Source organism: Syngnathus leptorhynchus, chromosome 9 (genome assembly GCF_054491065.1).
Source record: "Syngnathus leptorhynchus isolate UIUO chromosome 9, UIUO_Slep, whole genome shotgun sequence".
Taxonomy (NCBI): domain Eukaryota; kingdom Metazoa; phylum Chordata; class Actinopteri; order Syngnathiformes; family Syngnathidae; genus Syngnathus; species Syngnathus leptorhynchus.
In genome coordinates, this window is record NC_141203.1 from 14390826 (window position 1) to 14417359 (window position 26534).

Consider the following 26534-nt stretch of genomic DNA (forward strand, 5'->3'; position numbering starts at 1 on the left):
GTATGTCCTGCCTTTTCCCGTCACTGCTCTGTGATTGTTTTGCTGGAGTTAAAAAGAAATTTGCAACGACCCCCTCCCTACACCCAACAGACACCCCAGGACCTGTGATGAATCTGGAGGCCTCTGACATCAGACAGACATCAGCAATGCTGTCGTGGAACCCTCCAGAGGTCGACGGTGGCAGTGAGATCACTCACTATATCGTCGAGAAACGTGAAATTGATCGCAAGACGTGGGCAACAGTCAAGGCCGAAGTGGAGAAAGACAAGGTTCCCTTCAAAGTCAGCGGTCTCGTGCCAGGCACAGAGTACTACTTCAGAGTGACTGCTGTCAACGAGTATGGTTCAGGAGTTCCCCGGGTGTCACCCACTTCCTACTTAGCCTCGGATCCTGTCAGTAAGTATGACTTCTTGATCACACAATGACAAATGGCCACTCAGACACTGCCATGTTTTGTGTCTTGCTCTGTTTTCATTTGTCACAATAGAGAACCTAAATGTTTTTATCATTTCAGGCAAACCTGATCCGTGTGAGAAGATTGAAATTCTTGAGATCACAAAGAACAGTGCCACAATTGGCTGGGTGAAGCCTGCAAGGGATGGCGGGGCAAAGATTGACGGTTACGTGATTGAGTATATCGAGGTCAAACCTCCTCCACAACCCCCAGCACCAGTGGAGGTTTGTGATTTTGCCGCTTTTTCTCTTTCTGTTGGCCACCGGCAATTGGCTTTATTAAAATTGTGTTAAGATCTTCCCAAATTGATTTGTGAACCAAAGGTTTGTGTGCCAAATGACATTCATGCTGTGCACCTCAAATGCAGACCCCAGAACAACGGACAGCTCTGCCTACAGTAATGAAAGAGGAGGCCAAGGAGCCTGAAAAGGAGGTGTGGAATGCCTACACCACTGTGAAGGGACTGAGCATCAGCATCAGTGGTCTGAAAGAGGGCAAGAGGTACAAGTTCAGAGTGGCCGCCAAGAACATCATGGGTTTGAGCTTGTTCACAGAGACCAGGGAGCCAACTGAGATCAAGGAACAGATGTGTAAGTTGAAGTCGATACGATCAATTATTGAAAATGAGCTCCCACCGGCCCCGAAAAGTGTTCTTCATATCGATCCCCCCCCACCCCCAGTGGAGCCAAAGATCGTCATGCCAGACATTGTCAGTGAAAGAGCTGGAGCCAAACTCCGGGTTGAGGCTGTCATTTCTGGAAAACCTTCTCCAACCTGCAAGTGGATTTGTGGCGATGTACCACTGGTCTCTTCAAGCCGTCTGGCCATGCACCATTCTGGCAATTTGTGTGTCTTGATTATAAAGGATGTCTCAAGGACAGACAGCGGAGACTACAGCCTTGTGGCTGAAAATAGCTCTGCAAAGGCGGTCCAGTCTCTCAAGATTATCATCAGAGGTCTGTTTCCTTGCTTTAGTTATTCTGTATGGGGGCTTTGTAAATTGTGTATGGAATGGCTTGACACACATTTGATCTATGTGTGTTGTAGATATTCCCGGACCTCCCGCGGGTCCCGTGGAGATCAGTGACATTGACTCGGATGCCTGCTCTCTGTCTTGGAGCCAACCCCTGGAGGACGGCGGCAGCAAAATCACAAATTACGTGGTGGAGAAATGCGATGTCAGTCGAGGTGACTGGGTTAACGCTGTGTCCTCCGGCAAGACAAGCTGTAGGCTGGGCAAACTCGTTCCCGGGAAAGTGTACCTGTTCCGCATTCGGGCTGAGAACCGCTACGGCGTGTCGGACCCTATCCAATCTGATAGGATGACTGCCAAGTTTCCCTTTGGTAGGTTTCATTCCTTCATTCATAAAAGAATCATTTTCAAGTTTCGTACTCCAGTATGAGTGGTACTGGGGGCAAGGTGCGTCAAGTGTCTTGCCCCAGGACATGACACAAGACAACCACTGGACGACTCGCTCTTAGTCCCACACGCTCACTCACTCTTAGGCCTCAGGGCCGGCTGGCCGGCCACCTAGCCGGCCCACAGCTCGGGAAAATCCTCACACGGCCATTGAATGTAAAAGTCAACCATTTGACAGAAATAATGTTCTGTTTGATTGTTTTCTTCCTCACCAGATGTTCCCAGTGAACCTCTTAACTGTCACATAAACAAGACTAACAAGGACTGCATGTTTGTGGCCTGGGATAAGCCCGAGAGTGACGGTGGCAGCCCCATCACAGGTTACTACATTGAGCGTAAAGAAAGAAACAGCCTCCTTTGGGTGAAGGCCAACGACACTGTGGTACGCACCACCGAGTACCCCTGTGCCGGCCTGATTGAGGGCCTCGAGTATACCTTTAGGGTGTCAGCCATCAATCGTGCTGGTCAGGGCAAGCCAAGCACAAAGACTGATTTTGTAACTGCCAGAACACCCATTGGTGAGTTTAGCACACCACACCTGCAAAAGAAAATTTTGACCAAATTCTCTTTCTCATGTAAGTCACTGTGTTGCAGATACCCCTGGGAAACCAGATGTTGTGGACATGACCAATAACTCTGTAACGCTCGTTTGGGGCCGGCCCAAGAACGACGGTGGCAGCAAGATCATTGGCTACTATGTCGAGGCCATGCGTGTGCCTGGAGACGCATGGGTGCGTTGCAACACTGTTTGCCAGAATGTCCCCAGGGAGGAGTACACTGCGACTGGCCTGGAGCGAGACCTACAGTACCAGTTCAGAGTCATTGCCAAAACAGCCGTCAACATTAGCAAACCCTCAGAGCCCACAGACCCAATACTGGTCTGTGCTGAGAACGGTGAGAGGGACATGCTCAAGTGACCTTTTATTGTCCAGCTAACTTTGAGAAGGGTGATAAACTTGGGTCATGTCGTTTACCGCAGTGCCTCCGAGGGTAGAACTTAATGCCCGGATGCAGAAAGGCTTCAAGGTGAAGGCCGGAGCCTCGGTTCTCCTTGAGGCTGAGGTGTTCGGTAAACCGATGCCCAAAGTCACATGGAAGAGAGGTGATGATAGTCTGAGGTCAAGTCAAGGGCAAGTCATCACCCAACAGAGACACCACATCCAAATGGAGATGCTCTCAGTCACCAAGGAGGACACTGGGGTCTACACCATTCTTGCAGAGAATGCCAGTGGCTCCAAGACCGCTGACATCCATGTTACCGTTTTGGGTGAATAATTTTGGAACTGGTCCAATTGGTGTGTTTGCTTTGATGACTGATGTCCAGTGATGCATTTGAACTCTGTGTCTTGCACAGATGTGCCTGGTCCACCCGCCAGTTCCAAATACGTTGAAGTGTTTGCTAATAGCATAAAATTGTCCTGGGAGGCGCCTCTGAAGGATGGTGGAGCCCCAATTACCAATTATATTTTGGACAAGCGTGAGACCAGCCGGGCAACTTGGGCTCTGGTCACCTCAAAAATCAAGGGTGAAGATCTTGAACTAAATGTGCAGAGGCTGATCGAGGGTCATGAATACCAGTTCCGAATCCGTGCTGAGAACACGTGGGGAGTTGGAGACAGTCTCATAACTGCCCCTATCGTTGCCAAGAACCCATTCAGTGAGTTCCATCTTGGTTTACCTCAAGTACTATATATATAGTTCAGTGTGTACATATTGGTCTTTTTCTTTTTTTTTTTTAAAATATTCAGATTTTTAACACGTTTAACACGAGCCATTTTTTGAATGGCTCAACTAAAAGTGCTGATATATGTGTGTACCAGCTGTTCCTGGACAGTGTGAGGCCCCAGTGATTACCAACGTCACCAAGGATGCAATGACCGTGAGCTGGAAGGAGCCAACCGATGATGGAAAGTCCGCCATTCTGGGTTACATGCTTGAGAAGAAGGAAACCAAGGAGATGAACTGGAGCAAGATGAATAGGAAACCCTTAATGGAACGGACTTTTGGTGCCACAAGCCTTAGCGAGGGAGTGGAATATGAATTCAGAGTCATTGCTGTTAATGAGGCAGGACTTGGAAAACCCAGTGAGCCCTCAGATGCCGCTACTGCACAAAATCCCATCAGTGAGTTTCATAACCTCCAAAAGTTTCTTTTGTTTATGCGTACTTGTTTCTAACTCGAAGCAAAATGCTCTTCTGCAGCTCCCCCGGGCCCTGTACTCGACCCGCGTGTGACTGACACCACCTACAGCACCCTAAGCCTCAGCTGGAAAGCTCCGGCCAACAGTGGCGGAAGTCCAATCTTGGGATATCTGGTGGAGTGCAAGAGGACAGATACGGCAGATTGGATCCGATGCAATGTTCCCAAGAACTTGCAGGACACCAACTACACTATACAAAACCTTATACACAAGGCCGAGTACCAGTGTCGTGTCACCGCTGCCAATAAGGTCGGCTTCGGTGAACCGGTTGAAGTGCCTGGCAAGCACATCGCAAAGGACATCATAGGTAGGTTTTGCTTTCCACAATTTATGGGTGAATAAGTGGCATGCAAGATAATGGATCCTACCGAGGCACACTGTAAATGTCGATTGAGACGTTTGTTTTTTGTTGTTTTTGGTGCCTATCATGAGTTAGTATTTCCGGACCAGTAGTCAGATTCAAGTTGCATGACTCTTCTTGTCATTTTCACATGTAAAAATCCATACCAACGCTTTCAATTTCCATCAATGTTGGGGAGACGATCGGAATGATGTCGCACGGCCCCAAGCACAGTCGGGCGGGCCTTGGGTTGTTGTGAAATGTCTTTTCTCTTAATGTGATAGTCTTAACAATTAATGTCATAATCGTTGATACAAAACGAATTCTTCTCAAAAGGGATGAGCAAGAGGAGACGAGTAGAATATATCATCTGTGGAAGGAGAGCAGTAGGGAGCTGAAATATAATTGTAATAAGACATTTTGACAGAGTCTGAGATGAGCCCTTGTGGACCAATAATCAATTCCCTACAATCAGAAAGGGTGAAAGCTAAAAATATTGTTACTAACTTGCAATGAAGGCAAAACCAGTGAGGTGATCATTCATATGTTGAAACGGTGCTTGCAGCTGCCAAATCGTAGTCGTTTCATTTAGGTACTTTTAAAATCAAGTTGTCAGTCAAGTAGCTCAATTGGATTTCATAGCAAGTAATCCGTAAAGTAACTAGGTTACCCTTTCAGATAGGCAGCCCTGATTTGAACATTAGCTCAATTCAAACGAAAGATGTCAGGGCTTTTGGAAGTCAGCGGGAATTGCGTTTGATGATCTTCTAGTACCCCCGGAGGCGGAGCTGAGTGCTGAGTTGAAAGAGGGCCTGGAACTGCGAGCTGGCGCCACCATGAAGCTTCATGCCACAATCAAGGGTCACCCCGTGCCCAAGGTCATATGGGCCAAGATGAACACTAACATCAAGGATCGCCAAGGCATTGTCATCAAGTCCACAAAAAGTGACACCACTGTGATGGTGGAGAATGTCAACAGATATGATGCTGGAAAATACATTCTCAACCTGGAGAGTGTGGCTGGTATGAAGATGTACACCGTCATCGTCAAAGTGCTGGGTAAGAAATCTGCTTCTTCTTGATCTCAATCGATCTTGAATCAGCAGTGAAAGATACAAAAAAAAACTGGAGTAGACCCTCACTTTCTTTCATTTCTTTTTCTTTTTTAAGACACTCCTGGGCCACCAATTAACCTGGCGATAAAAGAGACCACAAAGGACAGTGCCTCCATCTACTGGGATGCTCCTCTTCTAGACGGGGGCTATGAAGTCACCCACTATATCGTGGAAAAGCGAGACACTGAGAGGAAGGCTTGGTCTACGGTCTCCAACAATTGTACCAAGACATCTTTGAAGATGTCAGACTTGAATGCTGGACGGTACTACTATTTCCGAGTGTCAGCCGTCAATCTGCTCGGCGCCGGAGAGTGCTGCGAGACCCCCGACTCAATCAGAGCATCTGGTGGGTGTGATGAGAACCATTTCAGGCACATTTATTGTCTTCAATTTCACTACACTTTGGTCACCGGCCCTTTTCTACTCACGCAGAGGAGCCTGGTCCTGTCATGGACTTCAAGCCATTGCTGGTTACCAAGGACTCTTGTACGCTCAGCTGGAGGAAACCTCTGACTGATGGCGGCAGCCGCATTATCTGCTATGTGCTCGGGGTTCTCAATGGCGACGACAAGTACAAGGAGTTGATGAGGTCAAAGAACATGCAGTACAGCGCCAAGGATCTGGTCGAGGGCAAAGAGTACAAGTACAGCGTCAAAGCTGTGAATGACACTGGGGAGAGTGCCGCCAAGGAGCTGACAGTAGTTGCCAAGGACCAACTCAGTAAGGACAAATGGTCACATTTGTACCGTAGTTCTTGTGTCACTGCGACGCCTTTGCCGCTATTTGTGTATGGGATATGTCTCTTGGAATTTTCAAGTATCGTGGCCCTTCTTTCCACAGTTCATCCCTCTTGTGACTTGAGGGAACTTCCTGACATGTGTTACGTGGCCAAAGAGGGCAGCACGGTGCGTCTGAAGATTCCAATCGTGGGCAAACCAACGCCCAAGGTGTCATGGAAGAAGGGGGAGGATGAAGACTTGACAGACACGGGACGTGTTTGTGCAGAATCTTCGAGCGTCAACACCACTCTCCTGATAAGGGATTGCCAGAGAAGCGACGCCTCCAAATACACAATCACCCTGAGGAATAGTGCTGGCAGCAAAGAGTCTAGCATTTTCATCAGGTGCCAAACTGATGCCTGGAGAGATGAATGCATTGTCATGCTTGTGCTGTTCACATCCAGTGACCACTGGACTTTTCTTTCAGGGTGGTGGGAAAGCCTGGCATCCCCGTAGGACCCATCAAATTCAAGGATGTAACTGCCGACGGCGCCACACTGAAATGGGCAGCGCCAAAAGACGATGGGGGCTCAGACATCACAAACTACATTCTAGAGAAGAGGGACTCGGTCACCAATATGTGGGTGACTGTCTCTTCTCTGGTGGAAAAGAGCACCATGAGGGTGACTGGTCTCCACGAGGGCACAGAATATATTTTCAGAGTGTGTGCTGAGAACACGTATGGTGTTGGAGAGGGGCTTAAGTCAGAACCTGTGATTGCAAAACATCCATTCAGTAAGTATCTGCAACTTCTGCCCTTTTTGCCAAAACGTAGCTTTCTCCCGGTACAAAACATCTGTGCTTTTCCCCAGACGTTCCCGACGCTCCTCCTCCACCTCAGGTCATGAGTATGCGCCATGACTCTGCCTACCTTGCCTGGTCAGACCCCAGGAAGACTGGAGGATCTCCCATTACAGGTATGACTGTGAGTTCATGACGCTGCGCACTGTGCGTACACATACAAACGCAGTGAGGTACTTGAGCTCCTTTGCAAATGACGTCGGTCGGGGTTGTTTTTCCTACATTCGTACACTTATGAAGACTCTCTCACCACACTCTCCCTTTCCGCAACGAATGCGCAGGGTATCACACCGAGTTCAAGGAGAGGAATAGTATGTTGTGGAAGAGGGCAAGCCCGACGGCCTTGAGAATGAAGGAGCACAAAGTGACCGGGCTGACCGAAGGCCTCGAGTACGAGTTCAGGGTAATGGCCATTAACTTGGCTGGCATTGGCAGACCGAGTCCTCCCACTGATCCACGAGTTGCCCTTGATCCAATTGGTAAGTGTGAAACTGGTGAGGATCAACGACACGTAGCATTGGCAATGTTGGTTTTGCTGCACAAACGCTGTTTGTGTTCAGATGCTCCAGGCAAACCAGACGTAATCAGCGTCACCAGGAGCACCGTGACTCTTCAGTGGGCTGAGCCACAGTTTGACGGGGGCCATAGGCTGACTGGTTACATTGTAGAGAGACGTGATCTCCCCTCTAAGATCTGGGTGAAGGCCAACAGTATGAATGTTGCAGAACCCGCATACACGGTCACTGATCTCCAGGAGGGCTGCAAATATGAGTTCAGAATACGAGCAAAGAATGCAGCCGGTGCCCTGAGTCCGCCGTCCGACCAGACGGATACTATTATCTGCGTGGATGAATACGGTGATTTGGTTTGATTCACTTGTCACACGTGCTTCCCGGGTCAAAATGGTGTGATTTGTAATCCATTCTCTTTTCTCTATCCAAAAGCTTCACCAACCATTATCATCGATGCTCAGGTGATGGAGGCAGGTGTGACCATCAGAGCTGGGGAAACCATCGTGGTCACTGCCACGAGTATTCTCGGCAAGCCCGCTCCGACTTCTTGCTGGTCGAAAGGAGGAAAGTACCTGAAGCCCTCAGACATAGTCAATATTGAAACCACCGCATCCTCCTCCACCCTGTCAATAAAATACGCCACGAGGAAGGACTCCGGGGACTACATCATCACTGCAAGCAATCCCTTTGGCGTGAAGGAGGAAACGGTTAAGGTTAAGGTTCTGGATGTTCCAGCTGCTCCCGGTCCCATCGAAAGCAGCGGTGTCTCATCCGAGAAGGTCATCCTGACGTGGACAGCGTCTCCAGAAGACGGCGGGTCTCCTATCAAGTACTACACACTAGAGAAGAGGGAAACCAGTCGCCTTCTCTGGACAATTCTGGAAGAGAAGGTTGCCAACTGTCATTATGTGGCCACCAAACTCATTCAGGACAATGAGTATATCTTTAGAGTTTCTGCTGTGAACCAGTACGGCAGCAGTGAGCCGGCTCACTCTCAGCCTGTCAAGATGGTCGATAGATTTGGTATGTGTCGGCTTGACCTCCTGAAAACATATGTTCTATCTACTTAGTGCGGCAACACGTCGTTATGTTTTTTAATCCATGTGAACTCTCTGTTCTTAGGTCCTCCCGGTCCACCATCAAAACCAGAAGTTGACAAAGTGGATGGGCACTCAGCGACAGTGACGTGGAGAAGACCCACTGAAGACGGTGGAAGCGATATCATCGGCTACTGTGTCGAGAAGAAGGAAAAAAGGGCAATGAGGTGGATCAGGGCCTCTAAAAAATCTGTCGTCGAGCTCAGCTATGAGGTCACTGGACTGACTAAAGGCTTACAGTACGAGTTCCGTGTTGTTGCTGAGAACAAAGCTGGCTTTGGAGAGCCAAGCGAACCGTCAATGCCAGTCACAACAGTCATTGCTACCTGTGAGTAAGAACAATTGCAAACACACAAAAGTGCCTCTAAAAACAATGTGCATAGATGATATAGTGTAATGTGTCCACTAAAAGCAGGCTTTATGATATTGGCAGATGTTCCTGGACCGCCAGTAAATCCAAGGGTTACAGACACTACCAAGACCACTGCAACGCTCAACTGGGGGAAACCCCTGGATAATGGCGGTCTCAACATCACTGGCTATGTAATCGAGCACAGAAAGGAAGGAACAGAGGAGTGGGTTAAGGACACGCCATCGTCTACTCTGAAAATCACCGAGTTTGTTGTTCCTGGGCTTGAAAACACAAGCAAGTACCACTTCAGAATTAGTGCAGTAAATGCTAAGGGCACAGGTGAACCCGCTGAAACTCAGGAATTGGTTGAGGTAGTGGAGCGTGCAGCTGAACCTGATTTGGAATTGGACATGGAACTAAGGAGAACTCTTGTTGTCAGGGCTGGTTGCTCCATTCGCCTCTTTGTGCCCATCAAAGGGCGCCCTGCGCCGACAGTCACCTGGACCAAGGAGGGCAGTCCTGTGCCACGTGCTGTCATTGACAGTACTGAGTCATTTACAATGCTGGTCATTCCAGAAAGTGCAAGGAACGATGGCGGTAAATATGAGCTTACCCTCGACAATGCCGCTGGAAAAAAGACAGCAAATATTCATGTGAGAGTTCTGGATTCACCTGGGCCTCCTCTCAACCTGAAACCAGTCCAAATCGATAAAGAATCAATTGTCCTTTGGTGGGAGATGCCTCTCATCGATGGTGGCGCCAAGATCACAAATTACATTGTTGAGAAGAGGGAATCAACTCGCAAGGCTTTTGCCACTGTTGTCACGACCTGTCCGACGACTTCAGTCAAAATTAGTAATCTGTGCGAAGGCTGCGAGTACTACTTCAGAGTGTCTGCCGAGAACGAGTTTGGTGTCGGTGAAGCGGTCGAAACGCCCGACCCCGTCCGTGCCTCCCAGGCCCCAAGTGCTCCGGAAAGCGTAATTCCAACTGATGTCACCAAGAACTCTGTGAGTCTGGCTTGGACCAAACCCAAGCACGACGGTGGAAGCAGGCTGACCGGATATGTCCTCGAAGCCCAGAAGAGAGGAACTGATCAATGGGCCCATGTAACAAGCCTCAAGAGCATGGATTTCACTGTGAGGAATCTCAATGAGAATGAAGAGTACACCTTCCGCGTGATAGCAGTCAACCAATCGGGAAGAAGTGCCCCACGGGAGAGCAAGCCTATTGTTGTCAGGGAATCGACCTCCCTGCCAGAGTTTGATCTGCGCAGTGTATGTCAGTCAACCGTGATCGCAAAAGCTGGAGACGACATCAAGGTTGAAATTCCCACAATGGGCCATCCCCGGCCAGTGGTCACTTGGCAGAAGGACGGCGCTGCCTTGAAGCTCACCCAGAGGACTAACGTGGAGGCGACTGCTGCGACTGTCATCCTCGCCATCAACGAATGCACCCGAGCAGACAGCGGAGTGTATACCATGACAGGAAAGAACATAGTTGGCAGTGTGGTGGAAAACATCTTTGTCAAAGTCCACGATGTTCCGGGGGCACCCAAAGGGCCAATTACAATCAACGAAATTTCTCGTAACTACTGCACCTTTGCATGGGACGCTCCAGAGAACGACGGGGGTGTTCCAATTACTAATTACGTGGTTGAGATCAGAGACACCACCACGCAGACTTGGACAGAACTAACTTCCACTGCTATTCGTACCATGTTTAAAGCCAACCGTTTGACGACTGGCTCAGAGTACCAGTTCAGGGTTAAGGCGAAGAATCGGTATGGCGTAGGACCTCCCATAACCTCAGAATCAGTAGTGGCTGCCTATCCGTTCAAAGTCCCCGGACCACCGGGCACACCCCATGTGGTGGCGTTCACCAAAGACTCCATAACAATTGGCTGGAATGAACCCGTTTCTGATGGTGGCAATGAAGTCATCGGATACCACGTTGAGAGGAAAGAACGAAGCAGCATTATGTGGCAAAAAATCAGCAAAGGTCTGGTGAAAGGCAACGTACTGAAATCGACAGGCCTTGACGATGGAGCCGCCTATGAGTTCCGCGTTATGGCAGAGAACATGGCTGGAATCGGCAAACCCAGCAAAGCTTCCGAAGCAATAATGGCCTTGGACCCTGTGGATCCCCCAGGTCAGCCTATGCCTGTTTTTATTTCCAAAAATGTCATCACCATCAAGTGGTCAAAGCCCAACTATGACGGCGGATTCAAAATTACTGGCTACACAGTGGAGAAGAGAGAACTCCCCACCGGTCGCTGGATCAGAGCAAACTTCACAAACATCATTGAGACAACATTCACCGTCAGTGGATTGACGCAAGATGCATCTTATGAGTTCCGTGTCATGGCCAGAAACTCAGCAGGAGCTGTGAGTGCACCGTCTGAGCCCTCGGACCCTATTACATGCAAGGACAGCATCGTTGAGCCACGCATCATGGTGGACGCCATCTTTAAGGATGTGCTTCTGCTGAATGCAGGAGAGTCCTTCAAGCTTGAAGCGGACATTGCAGGCCAACCAACCCCATCCATGGTTTGGACCAAGAATGAGAAAGAGGTTGAGAACACACTGAAACTGGATGTGAAGTTCAACGAACTGACAACTATACTGAGCAACAAAGATTCCATCAGATCGGACGGAGGCGAATTTGTACTGACTGCGGCAAATGTAGGTGGATTTTGCAAGCACATCTTTAGAGTGAAAGTACTGGACAGACCCGGCCCACCAGTCGGACCTCTTCGGGTATCAAATGTCATGGCTGACAACTGCTTCCTAACGTGGGCCCCGCCTCTTGATGACGGCGGTGCAAAGATTGAAGGATACGTCATTGAGAAGCGGGAATCTAGCAGACTTGTCTGGACCAATGTTTCCTCAGACATCCAGCTTACGGAATACAAGGTGACAAAGCTTCTAAAAGGAAACGAGTACATCTTCAGAGTTATGGCGGTGAACAAATACGGCAACGGCGAACCTCTCGATTCTGAGCCCATCATTGCCGACAACCCATACACGGTTCCGGATGTGCCTCAGAATCCCCAGGTCACCGCTGTCACTAAAGATTCAATGGTCATTATGTGGCAGGTGCCAAAGAGTGACGGTGGGACACCAATCACAAATTACATCGTTGAGAGGAAAGACCGGGCAGGCCTCCGTTGGGTCAAGTGCAACAAGAGGAAGGTCAAAGATCTGCAATTCAAGGCAACAGGTCTTATTATTGGACACGAATATGAATTTAGGATTATTGCAGAGAATGCTGCTGGCCTGAGTGACCCTAGCCTCTCCAGTCCATTCTACAAGGCCAGTGACGCATTGTACAAACCTGGGCCTCCGTGCAACCCCAGGATCCTGGACACGACCAGGTCATCTGTTACTGTGGCCTGGAACAAACCAGCCTATGATGGTGGCTCTGACATCACCAGTTACATTGTTGAAGACTGCATCACATCTGACAAGGAGGAGGAGGAGTGGACAATTGTGACCCCCAAGGAAGGACTACTTGCAACCTCATTCACCATTGTCAACCTAACTGAGGGTCGAGAGTATAAAATCAAAATATCTGCTGTAAATGGGGAAGGAATTGGGGAACCTACATTCATACCTGGCAACGCCAAGGCTGAGGACAGACTACTGCCCCCAGACCTCGATTTGGACGCAGAACTTTGCAAGGTGGTCACCCTCCGAGCTTGCTGCACACTTAGACTGTTTGTTCCGATCAGAGGCAGACCCTCTCCCCAGGCTAATTGGACCAAAGAGGATGGCCAACGCATCGAGAGAGCCACTATCGACACCACGACGTCCTATACATCCCTTGTCATTGGAAATGTCAACAGATTTGACACTGGAAAGTATCACCTCACAGTTGAGAACAGCTGCGGTTCCAAAACAGTCACGGTCCAGGTCAGGGTGCTCGACACGCCAAGTGCGCCACAGAATCTAAAGATTGACGCTGTAACAAAACAGTCTGTCACTCTCTCTTGGGATCCGCCATCAAACGATGGTGGAGCTAAGGTTAAGAACTACATTGTTGAAAAGCGCGAGTCCACAAGAAAGGCTTACGCCACGGTCAGCACCATGTGCCATCACACCACCTTTACTGTCGAGCCGCTCCTCGAAGGATGCAACTATTACTTCAGAGTTTTGGCAGAGAACGAATATGGCATTGGCCTCCCAGTTGAGACTGGCGAGTCCGTTAAAGTGTCTGAGAAGCCCCAACCCCCTGGTAAAATCAGTCTGAAAGATGTTACTAAGAACAGTGTCACACTGTCGTGGGAAAAGCCAGTACACGATGGCGGAAGCAGAGTCGGGTGCTATGTGGTAGAGGTCCAACCCAAAGGCGTAGATAAATGGACACAGGCGGTGATCGTGAAGGAAACGGAAGCTTGCGTCGGTGGCCTCAACGCAGGTGAAGAATACATGTTCCGTGTGGCAGCGAGAAACGAGAAGGGAACAAGTGACCCTCGTCAAATTGGCGTCCCTGTCATTGTGAAAGATCTTGTCATTTCACCTGTCGTCAAAATGTTGTTCAACACGTTCAGCGTGTTGGCAGGTGAGGATCTGACAGTCGAGGTTCCGTACATCGCCCGTCCCAAAGCGGCCGTCTCCTGGCTCAAAGACGGCCAGCCGCTTAAGAGAACAACCAGAGTCAACTTTGGTGCAACAGAAGCAATGTTAAACCTAAGCATAAAAGAGGCTTCCAAAGATGACTTTGGACATTATCACGTTACCGTTGGCAACACAGCGGGGGAGGCAACGGCAGACATCGGCATTGTCGTACTGGACAAACCTGGTCAGCCCGGTGGTCCAGTTAAGGTTGAAGAGGTCACCTCTGACAGTGTGACTCTTTGCTGGAACCCGCCAGAGTATGACGGCGGTTGCACAATCAAAAACTACATTGTGGAAAAGAGAGACACGTCCACAACTAACTGGACGATGGTGTCACCAAAGCTCGCAAGGACCAAAGTGAAAGCAGCTCGACTGAAAACTGGCACCGAATATCAATTTAGAATCACAGCGGAAAACCGATACGGGAAAGGTCCGGCGCTCTTATCAGAGTCTATTGTAGCCCAATATCCATACAAGCTCCCAGGACCACCAGCGACACCCTCCATTGCAATGTGCACAAAGGACAGCATGACGGTGACCTGGAATGAGCCTGTAAATGACGGAGGTAGCGCTATCTTGGGCTACCATCTGGAGCGCAAGGAAAGGACCAGCATCCTCTGGGTCAAACTGAACAAGTCACTTATTACAGACCAGTCGTTCAAGACCACAGGCTTGGAACCAGGAATGGAATACGAGTATAGAGTTTATGCTGAAAACATTGTGGGCATTGGCAAAGTCAGCAAAGTGTCAGAAGGCCATGTCGCCAGAGATCCTTGTGACCCTCCAGGTACACCTGAGGCAACCAGGATTACCAGGGATTCGGTTCACATCACATGGACCAAGCCAGAGTATGACGGCGGCGCCAAGATCACAGGCTACACGGTGGAAAAAAAAGAGCTTCCCGAAGGCCGCTGGTCGAAGGCAAACTTCACGAATGTCATCGAAACGGAATATGTTGCAACTGGACTGGTGCAGGATAACCAGTATGAGTTCCGCGTTATTGCAAGAAATGCTTCTGGTGTTTTCAGTCTCCCCTCTTACAGCACTGGGCCCATCACCGCAAGGGATGAGATTGAGCCCCCTCGTATCAGCATTGATCTGGAGTACGCGCAGACGATCGCGGTCAAAGCAGGAGACCATTTTAAGATTGACGCAGACGTCCACGGCAAACCAGCACCCTCTATCACTTGGCTGAAAGGAGAGCAGGAAATTGCAAACACAATACACAGAGAGGTTAAGAACACAGCAACCCACGCCTGTGTCACTGTCAAGGAAGCAAAACTCTCCGACGGAGGTGCCTATACTCTGCTGTTGAAAAATCCAGGAGGAGAAAAGTCTGTACAGGTGAATGTGGTCATTTTGGATAAACCTGGAGAACCGCAGGGACCTCTTACTGTAACAGATATAACAAAAGACCAATGCTGTCTTTCATGGAAAGCACCGATACAAGACGGCGGTAGCAAAATATCGCACTACGTCGTCGAGAGGAGAGAAACAAGTAGACTCGTCTGGACTGTCGTGGATCCAAAAGTGCCGAACACCTGCCACAAGGTTACAAAACTTCTGGAAGGGAACGAATACATCTTCAGAGTCCATGCTGTAAACGAGTATGGTAGTGGTGTTCCGCTTGCATCTGAGCCGGTGATGATTGCAGATCCTTACACAGTCCCTGGTTCACCCAAAGGCTTAGAGGTTGCAGATGTGAAAAAGGATTCAATGGTGCTCACATGGGAGGCTCCCAGTGAGAATGGAGGCTGTCCTATCACCACATATATCATTGAAAAGCATGATAAAGAAGGTGTACGGTGGACTCGATGCAACAGGCAAGCTGTGTTAGATTTGACATTCAAGGCCACGGGTCTTCTGGAAAGCCACAGTTATGAATTCAGGGTTGCAGCAGAGAATTCGGTGGGCGTCGGTGAGCCTACGTCGCCAACGGTATTCTACAAAGCCCTCGATCCGGTCTTCAGGCCTGGCCCGCCACAGAACCCCAGAGTTACAGACACAACGAGATCATCGATATTCCTGTCGTGGAACAAACCTATCTGTGATGGTGGCTCAGAGATACAGGGATACATCATTGAGTACTGCATTGCCACAGAGCGAGTCGCAGGTGGTGAGGCTCAGACTGAAGCCCCAGCTGCAGAGGTGCCTGCGGAAGATTGGATCATGTGCACGCCACCAACAGGTGTCAAGAAGACCAAATTTGAGGTTGTAAACCTGAAAGAAAACCAAGCCTATAAATTTAGAGTGTGTGCGAGCAACAAGGTCGGGGTTGGCGAACATGCCGACTTTGCCGGAACGGTCATTGCCCAGGACAGAGCAGATGAACCAGACCTTGACATCGACCCGGAACTGAGAAAGATTGTGACAATTAAGGCGGGACTTTCACTTCGACTCTTTATTCCAATCAAGGGAAGACCCACCCCCAGTATCAAGTGGGACAAAGATGATGCTCCACTCAAGGAGAAGGCTCAAGTGGAAGTCACCAGCAGTTACACAGCCCTTGTAATTGACCAGATGAGCAGAGCTGATAGCGGGAAATACACAATCACTGCAGAAAATTCCAGTGGAACCAAATCTGCATTTGTCGTCGTCCGGGTTCTTGATACACCGAGCGCACCTTTAAATCTGACGGTGAAAGAAATTACAAACCAAGCCGTGACACTTGCCTGGGAAGTACCTCTTTTAGACGGTGGTTCCAAAATCAAAAACTATATTGTGGAAAAAAGGGAGAGCACCCGCAAAACGTATGCTGCCGTGGTCACAAATTGCCATGCTCTTTCGTGGAAGATTGAGCCACTCCAGGAGGGTTGCAGTTATTACTTTAGAGTCCTTGCTGAGAATGCACACGGTATCGGTCTGCCTGCGGTAACGGTCGATCCACTTAAGGTCTCAGAGGTGCCACAGGCTCCCAGGAGCTTGACTGTTACCGATCAAACAAATACAAGCATCTCTTTAGCCTGGGAACATCCGGAATACGATGGCGGCAGCAGAGTCATCCAGTACTTGCTCGAGGTACAGCTTAAGGGACAGGAGAAGTGGTCTCGTGTCAACACGTACAAAACAATGGAGACGACCGTTTCCAATCTCAACCCAGGGGAGGAATATCTGTTCCGGGTTACAGCAATAAATGACAAGGGCAAAAGTGACCCCAGAGTCCTCTCTAGCCACGTCATGACAAAGAACTTGACGTTTGAGCCCGATGTGCGCCCTACCTTTAGCAGCTACAGCGTCCATGTCGGTAAAGACCTAAAGGTTGAAGTGCCAATCTTTGGACGCCCAAAACCAACAATAGCGTGGACCAAAGATGGAGCGACTTTGAACTTCACTAGCAGAGTGAACATTCACAGCACTCCGACTCAAACAATTCTGAGCATTAAGGAGGCGGCAGGTGACGATGGAGGCATGTACAGCGTTCATGCCGCTAACTCTGCCGGAAAGAAAGAGGCCACCGTTGAAGTCATAGTACTTGACAAGCCTGGGCCCCCAACTGGCCCAGTGAGATTTGATGAAATTACAACACAGAGCGTGACTATATCATGGGATCCACCAAAACACAATGGTGGTTGTCAGATTTCAAACTACATTGTGCAGAAGAGAGAGACTGTAACAACAACCTGGGAAAACGTCAACAATAACTGTGCCAGAACCACAATCAAAGTGCCAAGACTGAAGACTGGAGCCGAGTATCAGTTCAGAATCATTGCTCAGAACCGGTACGGAAAGAGTCACGGCCTCGATTCCTCTGCTGTTGTTGCTCAGTACCCGTACAGAGAACCAGGCCCACCGGGCACGCCGTTCATCTCTGCGCTCTCAAGAGATCACCAGATTGTGGAGTGGCACGAGCCCATCTCGGACGGAGGCAGTCCGGTCCTCGGATATCATCTTGAAAGAAAAGAGAGGAATAGTATTCTGTGGGTCAAAATCAACAAGACACTCATTTGTGAGACTTATTACAAGAGCTACCCTTTGGAGGAAGGCATTGAGTACGAATACCGCGTGTATGCTGAAAATATTGTAGGCACGGGACGGTGCAGTAAGATTTCAGAGGGTTGTGTGGCCAGAGATCCATGTGATCCTCCTGGTACGCCAGAGGCTATCCATGTGACCAAAGATGCCATTGTTATCCAGTGGACCAAACCAGAATACGACGGTGGCAGTAATATAACCGGCTACCTCGTGGAAAGGCGTGATTTGCCAGAAGGCCGTTGGGTGAGGGCAAACTTCACTAATGTGATTGAGACCCAGTTCACTGCCACTGGCCTCACAGAAAATTCCCAGTACGACTTTAGAGTCATGGCCAAAAATGCCGTCGGGACCGTCAGCAAGCCATCGTACAACAGCGGACCAGTCACCGCCAGCGACAGGATCGAGGCGCCTAAGTTCTCTGTTGACCCTGCGTTCACCAAGACCATTGTCATCAATGCTGGGGAGACACTCAAACTGGACGCAGATGTTCGTGGCAAACCACTGCCAGCAATGCAGTGGTTCAAGGATGATGTTTCAATTGAGAATACACTCAGAATTGACTTGAAAAATACAGAAACTCACGCAATGGTAGTCATTAAAGATTCTGTGAGAACGGACAGTGGAATGTACACGCTACGGCTAGCAAATGAAGCGGGCACTGAAATCGTGCCGTTCAGAGTGTTGGTCTTGGACAGACCAAGCCCCTGCGAGGGACCCCTTCACGTCGCCGGGGTAGCTGAGGATAGATGCTCATTAGTGTGGCACGCTCCTTTACACGATGGCGGAAGCCCCATCACGCATTACATCATTGAAAGAAGAGAGACGAGCCGTCTCGCTTGGACTGTTGTTTCTTCCAGCTGCACTAGCACATGTTACAAAGTCACCAACTTGTTGGAAGGCAGTGAGTACATGTTCCGTGTTATGGCGGTCAACAGTTACGGCACGAGCAGCCCACTGGAATCTGGCGCAGCCATCATGAAGATTCCTTTTGTTCTTCCTGGTCCACCTCACATTGAGGACGTGACCAACATTACTCATGATGGAATGAGCGTTACTTGGACTGCCGCAGAGTCTGACGGTGGCAGTGAGATTTCAAATTACGTTGTTGAAAAGAAGGATCGAGCGGGAGTTAAATGGACCAGATGCAACAGACAGAAAATCACTGACCTTTCCTTCAGAGTCACTGGGCTAACCACCGGCCACGAGTACGAGTTCAGAGTGGCTGCTGAGAATGTTGTCGGCTTGGGAGAGCCCAGTCTACCCAGCTCTTACTACAAGGCCTGCGACCCCAAGTACAAACCCGGGTCCCCCGCATATGTTAACGTCGTCGATTCGACACAGAGCTCAATCACTGTGTCGTGGGGCAAGCCGCTATCTGATGGCGGTAGCGCCATTCAAGGATATATTGTTGAAGTCTGCAAGGCTGAGGAAGAAGAATGGACCATGGTTACTCCCCCCACTGGCTTGCGTGTCAGCAAATATGAGATCCACAAACTGACAGAAGGTCAGGAGTATAAGATTCAGGTGTGCGCTCTGAACAAACTCGGAGTCGGTGAGCCAGCAGTTCTCTCGGGAACCGCGAAACCAGAAGAAAGGCATGAACCCCCACAGATCCACTTGGATTCGGAATTGAGGAAGGGCATATCCGTGAAGGCCGGTGGATCGGTTAGGATCCATGTCCCATTCAAGGGCAGGCCGACACCTGAGATTAAGTGGCTGAAGGGTGACACAAACCTGAGTGAAAAGGCATTGGTCGAAAAGAGTGTGACCTTCACACAACTGTCCATAGACTCGTGTGACAAATGGGATTCAGGAAAATACACTCTAACCCTGACTAACAGCAGTGGGTCTGTGTCAGAGTTTGTTACTCTTAAAGTCCTTGATAGGCCAGGAGCCCCGCAAAACCTTGTCGTGAAAGATGTTAGGAAGGACTCAGTCACTCTTGTTTGGGATGCGCCACTAATCGACGGAGGTTCTAAAATCAAGCACTATGTCATTGACAAGCGTGAATCCACCAGGAAGGCTTATGCAAATGTCTCAAGCAAATGTACAAAGACCACATTCAAGGTTGAGAACTTGATAGAGGGTGCTATGTATTACTTCAGAGTCATGGCTGAGAATGAATATGGCATCGGCCAGGCAAACGAAACGAAGACGGCTTCAAAGGCGTCCGAGGTACCGCTTCCTGTCGGGAACATCTCCCTTGTCGACGTCACCAAAGCCAGTGTGTCATTGGCCTGGGAAAAACCTGAGCACGACGGCGGTAGCAGGATTGGTGGCTACCTTATCGAGATGCAGCCCAAGGGTACGGAGAAGTGGGGTGTTGCCACGAACACAAAGACATGCGAAGGCATGGTCACAGGCCTCACAAACGGAATGGAATATCTGTTCCGTATCATTGCTTATAATGAGAAGGGAAAGAGTGAGCCAAAGGCACTCGTGACACCCGTTGTTGCTAGTGACATGACCTTGGAGCCAAGCATTAAGATGCAGTTCAACACTTATAGTGTGTTGGCAGGAAAAGACCTGAGCCTGAATTTTCCTATACTTGGCAGGCCCAAACCTAAGGTCACCTGGACAAAGGATGGTCAACTGCTGAAGGTGACCTCCAGAGTCAATGTGGTGAACACGCTCACAACAACCGGGATCCAGATATCTGAAGCGTGCAAAGAGGACTTTGGAAAGTACTCCATCACAGCCAACAACACCGCCGGCACATTTATCGCTCACATGGATGTCATTATTCTCGATAAACCAGGTCCACCGACTGGTCCACTTAAAGTTGTCGAGGTGAGTAACACCTTTGTCCACCTCTCGTGGGATCCCCCACAGTACAAGGGCGGATGCCAGGTGAAACATTATATCGTAGAAAAGCGAGAAACCACCGGCAATACGTGGCAGTCGGTCACCCTGCAGCTAGCTAGGACAGCTTTCAAAGTGACCAAGCTGAAGACGGGCGTGGAATACCAGTTCAGGGTCATTGCGGAAAACCGATATGGAAAAGGCCCTCCCCTAGACTCCAAGGCTATTGTTGTCCAATACCCATATAAGCCACCAGGCCCTCCTGGGACACCGTATGTTAAATCTGCAACCAAGGAAATGATGGTCATTGAATGGAATGAGCCAGTCAATGACGGTGGGACTGCTGTTATTGGTTACCATCTTGAGAGCAAAGAGAGAAGCAGTATCCTGTGGAACAAATTGAACAAGACACTCATCACTAATACTCAGTTCAAGATCTGTAATCTCGAAGAAGGAATTGGATACGAGTTCAGGGTTTATGCTGAAAATATTGTTGGCGTTGGCAGGTGCAGTAAAGCCTCAGAGTCATTTGTCGCACGTGATCCATGCGACCCCCCTGGCACTCCAGAGGCTGCCATCGTTTCTAGAAACTTGATTAGGATTAGTTGGACAAAGCCTCAGTATGACGGCGGCAGCAAAATCAATGGCTACATTGTAGAAAAGAAAGACCTTGCCTCACCCGATAAGCGTTGGGTCAGAGAGAACTTTACAAATATCACGGAGACGGAATATAACATCAGCGGGCTGACAGAAAATGAGCAATATGAATTCAGGGTTATCGCCAGAAATGCAGCTGGCGTCTTCAGCGAGCCCTCCGACAGCTCTGGACCTATAACTGCTACGGATGAAATTGAGCCACCAAGGGCCTCAATGGACCCCAAATACAAGGACGCCGTGGTGGTCAATGCTGGAGAACATTTAACTCTCGATGCCGACATCCACGGAAAACCAGTTCCTGACGTGCGCTGGTTCAAGGAAGGCAAGGAAATGGACAGAGCTCTTCGCATTGAAGTGAAGAGCACTCCCAAATGCACTGCCATGACGGTTAAGGACGTGAACAAATTGGACAGTGGGCACTATGAACTTGTGCTCAAAAACCTGGGTGGTACAAAAGCCTTCCCAATCACAGTCAAAGTCCTTGACAAACCAGGAAAACCCACAGGACCCTTGAAGGTCACAGGAATCATGGCAGACAGATGTACCCTTGCCTGGTCCGAGCCATCCCTAGACGGAGGTGCCAATATCACTCACTATATTGTGGAGAAGCGGGAGACCAGCAGTTTATCATGGACGGTGGCTGCCGCCAACGTCTGCAGTCTGTATTGCGAATTAACAAACCTGCTCACCGGGAATGAATACATTTTACGAGTCAGGGCGGTCAACAAATACGGTGCCGGCGATTGTCTCGAGAGTGAGCCCATCGTTGCCTGCAATCCATACAAACCCCCTGGTGCTCCTGGAACACCGGAGGCAAGTCGGATCACTAAGGATTCAATGGTTCTGTCGTGGTCAGCCCCAGAGCAGACTGGCGGGGCAGAGATCGCAGGCTACCACCTAGAAAAACGTGACAAAGACAGTGTCCGATGGACAAAGTGCAACCGACAAAAACTGACAGACGCTCACTTCCAAGTGACGGGACTGATGGCCGACCACTTTTATGAGTTCCGCGTCGCAGCCGAGAATGAGGCAGGAATCGGAGACCTCAGTGAACTGTCGCTACTTTACAGAGCCTGTGATGCCACAAAACCCCCAGGACCCCCGCACCACCCCAAGGTGACAGACTACACAAAGTCCTCTGTCTCACTCTCCTGGGGCAAGCCCGACTTTGACGGCGGCGCCTATATCAAGGGCTACATAGTTGAAATGCGAGTGTATACGCCGGTACCAAAATCGACAGAGGAGGTAGAAGTCGCCCCGACAGTAGACAGACCGGTTGAAAAAGAGTGGGCCACGTGTACGCCACCCTCCGGCATTCAGGCTACCCAACTTACTGTCACGGACTTAAAGGAATTGGAAGAATATCAGTTCCGTGTCTGCGCCATCAACTCCGAGGGAGTGGGTGAGGCCGCTTACGTCCATGGCACGGTGGTTGCTGTGGACAGGGAGGAAGCACCGGAGATTGAGCTAGATGCTGATCTCAGAAAGGTGGTGTCTGTGCGTGCAGGTGGTACCTTGCGTTTGTTTGTCACCATCAGAGGAAGGCCAGAACCCACTGTAAAATGGAAAAAAATGGATGGTGCTCTCACAGACCGCGCTGTCATCGACACCACCAGCTCATACACCATGGTTGTCATTGACAATGTCAACCGCTGGGACAGTGGCAAATACTCACTCACCTTAGAGAACAGCAGCGGTTCAAAGTGTGCCGTTGTCTCTGTGCGGATTTTGGATACGCCGAGTGCACCGCAGAACCTCACTGTGAAGGATCTCAAAAAGGATTCAGCGACGCTCGTCTGGGATACACCGCTCACTGACGGTGGGTCTAAAATCACCAACTACATTGTTGAGAAGAGGGAGTCTGTCCGTAAGGCCTACACGACTGTTACCAGCAACTGCACGGCAAACACATTTAAGATTGAAGAGTTGCCCGAGGGTGGCATTTTCTACTTCAGGGTTTGTGCTGTCAATAAATACGGCCAAGGCCTGATGGTTGAAAGCAGAGAAACTAAAGTTTCAGAGGTACCCCTGCCGCCAAACAATGTAACCGTTGTCGATGTGACCAAAACTAGCGTTTCACTCTCGTGGGGCAAACCTGCACATGATGGCGGCAGTAAAGTCATCTGCTACAACGTGGAGTTCAAGTCCAAGAGTGGTGAAAAATGGGGTACATCTTGCACAGTCAAGGTGACAGAGGCTACCGTTCCTAATCTGACTCCCAACGAAACCTACCTCTTCAGAGTCGTCGCAATCAACGAGAAAGGAAAGAGTGAGCCCAAGGAGCTCGGTTTGCCTGTGCACGCAAAGGATATGGCCATTGAGCCCTCTGCCATCCTACTATTCACAACATACAGCGTGAAGGCCGGAGATGACCTGGCTGTTGAAGTTCCAGTGAGAGGCAGACCTAAGCCCATTGTCTCGTGGAAGAGGGACGGTCTTCCCGTGAAGCAAACGTCTCTGGTTACAATTATAAACACTGCGACCTCATCCAAGATGCTCATTAAGCAGGCTGCCAGGGAGCATGTTGGAAAATATGAGATCACCCTGGCCAACACCGCAGGAACAGTAACATCACAGCTAAGCGTAGTCGTCCTGGATAAACCCAGTCCACCGACATGCTTTAAGGTGGACACCGTGACGTCTGACAGCATCACGCTTTCCTGGTCTCCACCAGATTACGATGGCGGCTGCTCCATAAGTAACTATATCGTTGAGAAGAGAGATACCAACACACAAGAGTGGCAAATGGCCGCAAGCAATGTGGCCAGAACGGTCTACAGAGCCAGTCGCCTGACGCACAGGGCAGAATACCAATTTCGCATCTACGCAGTCAATCGTTATGGAAAGAGCACACATTTAGATTCTCCTGCAATTACAGCTCAGTACAATTTTAAGCAACCCGGACCCCCTTCCACACCAGCAGTTAAGATTGCCACAAAGTCTTACATGGTGGTGACCTGGAACGAGCCTGTCAGTGACGGGGGCAGTCCTGCTCTTGGCTATCACCTCGAGCGAAAAGAGCGCGACAGCATTCTCTGGAGCAAGATGAACAGAGCAATGATCAAGGATTCTGAATACAAAGTCACTGGAATAGAAGAGGGGATCATGTATGAATATCGTGTTTATGCTGAAAATATTGCTGGCATCGGTAAATGCAGCAAGGTCTCTGAGGCTGTGGCGGCGAGAGATCCGTGTGATCCTCCGGGAACCCCCGTTGTCACCGCTGTAAGCAGAACGTCTGTATCTTTGAGTTGGGACAAACCAGAGTATGACGGCGGCGCCAAGATCTCTGGCTATATTGTTGAACGTCGAGACCTTCCGGAAGGTCGCTGGACAAGGTGCAATTTCACCAACGTGCCTGAGACTCGCTACCACGTGACGGGCCTTACGGAGGACAGCCAATACGACTTCCGTGTCATTGCTAAGAACTCGGCAGGATTGTTCAGCGGACCCTCTGACAACACTGGCCCAATCACCGTCAAGGATGATGTGGAGATTCCACGAATCATGATGGATGTTAAATACAGAGAAACGGTATTTGTGAAAGCAGGAGAAACTTTAAAGGTTCACGCTGACATCGCAGGCCGACCTTCCCCCGTCGTCGCCTGGTCCAAAGACGGCAGCGAGATTGTGCCGAGAGCGAGAATCCAAGTTGTTTCGACAGATACCGCTACTTCGGTGATTGTGAAAGACTGCATCAGAAGAGATTCCGGTCAATACTTACTCACGCTACGGAACATTGCCGGGACAGTTAGCATGCCAATACATTGTGTCATTATGGATAAGTCAGGGCCCCCCGCAGGACCTCTGCAGATTACAGGTCTCACGTCTGAGGAATGCACTCTGTCGTGGGGTCCACCTCAGGAGCCTGGTGGTGCTGAGATTACACACTATGCTGTTGAGAAGCGCGAGACCAGCCGCTTGGCCTGGACTGTAGTGAAGGCTGACGTCACCAAAACCTACTTGACTGTCAGGGGACTGCTGAAGGGAAATGAATATATCTTCAGGGTTTTGGCCATCAACAAGCACGGAAACGGTGAGGCATTGGAGAGCGAGGCTGTCAAGATCACCGATCCGTACACGTTTGCCACAGCTCCTCTTAACGTTGATGCCACTGACATTACCGGAGAGTCAATGACCGTCATGTGGTGCAAACCGACGAGTGACGGAGGCAGTCCAATCACTGGCTACGTGGTTGAGCGCCGGGAGAAGACCGGCATGCGCTGGATTCGTGTCAATAGAGATTCAGTCGCTGAATGTAGCACTTTGGCAAACAAACTGCGTAAGGGTTGCGAGTATGACTTCAGGGTCTATGCTGAAAATGCGGCCGGTCTGAGCCCTCCGAGTGAAGCCTCTGCTTCATTTAGAGCAGTGGATCCTCAGGCCGTTCCAAGTCCTCCGTCCAAGCCAAAGATTGTGAATTCAACAAAGGACAGCGTGTCCGTTGTTTGGAAAGCACCTACCAACAATGGAGGTGCTCCTATCCTTGGATACGCCGTCGAATACAGGGAGTACATCCACAAACCGGTGACGGCGGTGGCGGAGGTTGAGGGGGAATATGAAGAAGAGGAAGAGGAGGAACCCGACTCACCAGAACCGCAGAGATGGGTTGAGGCCATTGGTCTCACCAAGAGCTTGGAGTTCACAGTTCCTGGACTAAAATCTGACATGGAGTATGAATTCTGCGTCAAAGCAATCAACAAAGTTGGAAGCAGTAGGCGCAGCCGCTGCTCCGATGCGGCTGTGGCAGTGGAAAGAACTGCAGAGCCAGCATTCGATGTGGATGTTGAGATGCGCAAAGTCCTCGTGGTTCAGCACGGAACGGCATTTACCCTCAATGTTCCATTCAAGGGTAAACCTGTTCCTTCGGTGGAATGGGCCAAGGAGGGCACCGACCTAAAGGTGAGAGGAACGATTGATTCAACAAACTCCAGCACTTCACTGACCATCGAAAAGTCAACAAGAAATGACTCTGGCGAATATAGTGTCAGCATTGAGTCGCCGTTAGGAAAAGCAACATTACCGTTAATTGTCAAGGTTCTTGATTCTCCTGGACCCCCAGTCAATGTCAAGGTTTCATCAGTGACCAAGGACTCGGCCACCCTCACGTGGGAAGCCCCTGAGAATGACGGTGGCGACGCAGTGAAGACCTACCACGTTGAAAAGCGAGAGGCGAGTAAAAAGGCCTGGGTTTCTGTCACCACTAACTGCCATGCATTGACGTTTAAAGTGGACCAGCTTCTGGAAGGAGCCACTTATTACTTTAGAGTTATTGGAGAGAATGAATATGGATTGGGAGTACCGCAGGAGGCAAAAGCCGGCATAAAGATTACAGGTAAGGTTCCGTCCGAGCCCTTCTCATTCCGTCAAGTTCATCAAATGTAAAAACTTCATTCTACGGTCCACTTTTGTGT

General features: G+C 49.7%; 1 protein-coding gene across 1 annotated transcript in view; it reads left to right on the plus strand.

The window, feature by feature from the left end:
- Nucleotides 1-26534, plus strand: part of ttn.1 (titin, tandem duplicate 1) — a 115348-nt gene that overhangs the window by 64474 nt on the left and 24340 nt on the right. The window contains exons 142-163 of the mRNA XM_085920775.1: nt 91-396; nt 515-678; nt 822-1044; nt 1135-1410; nt 1502-1798; nt 2090-2392; nt 2469-2768; nt 2854-3141; nt 3229-3531; nt 3695-3997; nt 4076-4381; nt 5186-5473; nt 5585-5875; nt 5962-6249; nt 6370-6652; nt 6736-7043; nt 7121-7225; nt 7391-7588; nt 7670-7966; nt 8054-8644; nt 8744-9046; nt 9152-26455. Coding sequence (XP_085776901.1) covers nt 91-396; nt 515-678; nt 822-1044; nt 1135-1410; nt 1502-1798; nt 2090-2392; nt 2469-2768; nt 2854-3141; nt 3229-3531; nt 3695-3997; nt 4076-4381; nt 5186-5473; nt 5585-5875; nt 5962-6249; nt 6370-6652; nt 6736-7043; nt 7121-7225; nt 7391-7588; nt 7670-7966; nt 8054-8644; nt 8744-9046; nt 9152-26455 — 23325 coding nt within the window. The remainder of the gene's footprint in view (nt 1-90; nt 397-514; nt 679-821; nt 1045-1134; nt 1411-1501; nt 1799-2089; nt 2393-2468; nt 2769-2853; nt 3142-3228; nt 3532-3694; nt 3998-4075; nt 4382-5185; nt 5474-5584; nt 5876-5961; nt 6250-6369; nt 6653-6735; nt 7044-7120; nt 7226-7390; nt 7589-7669; nt 7967-8053; nt 8645-8743; nt 9047-9151; nt 26456-26534) is intronic.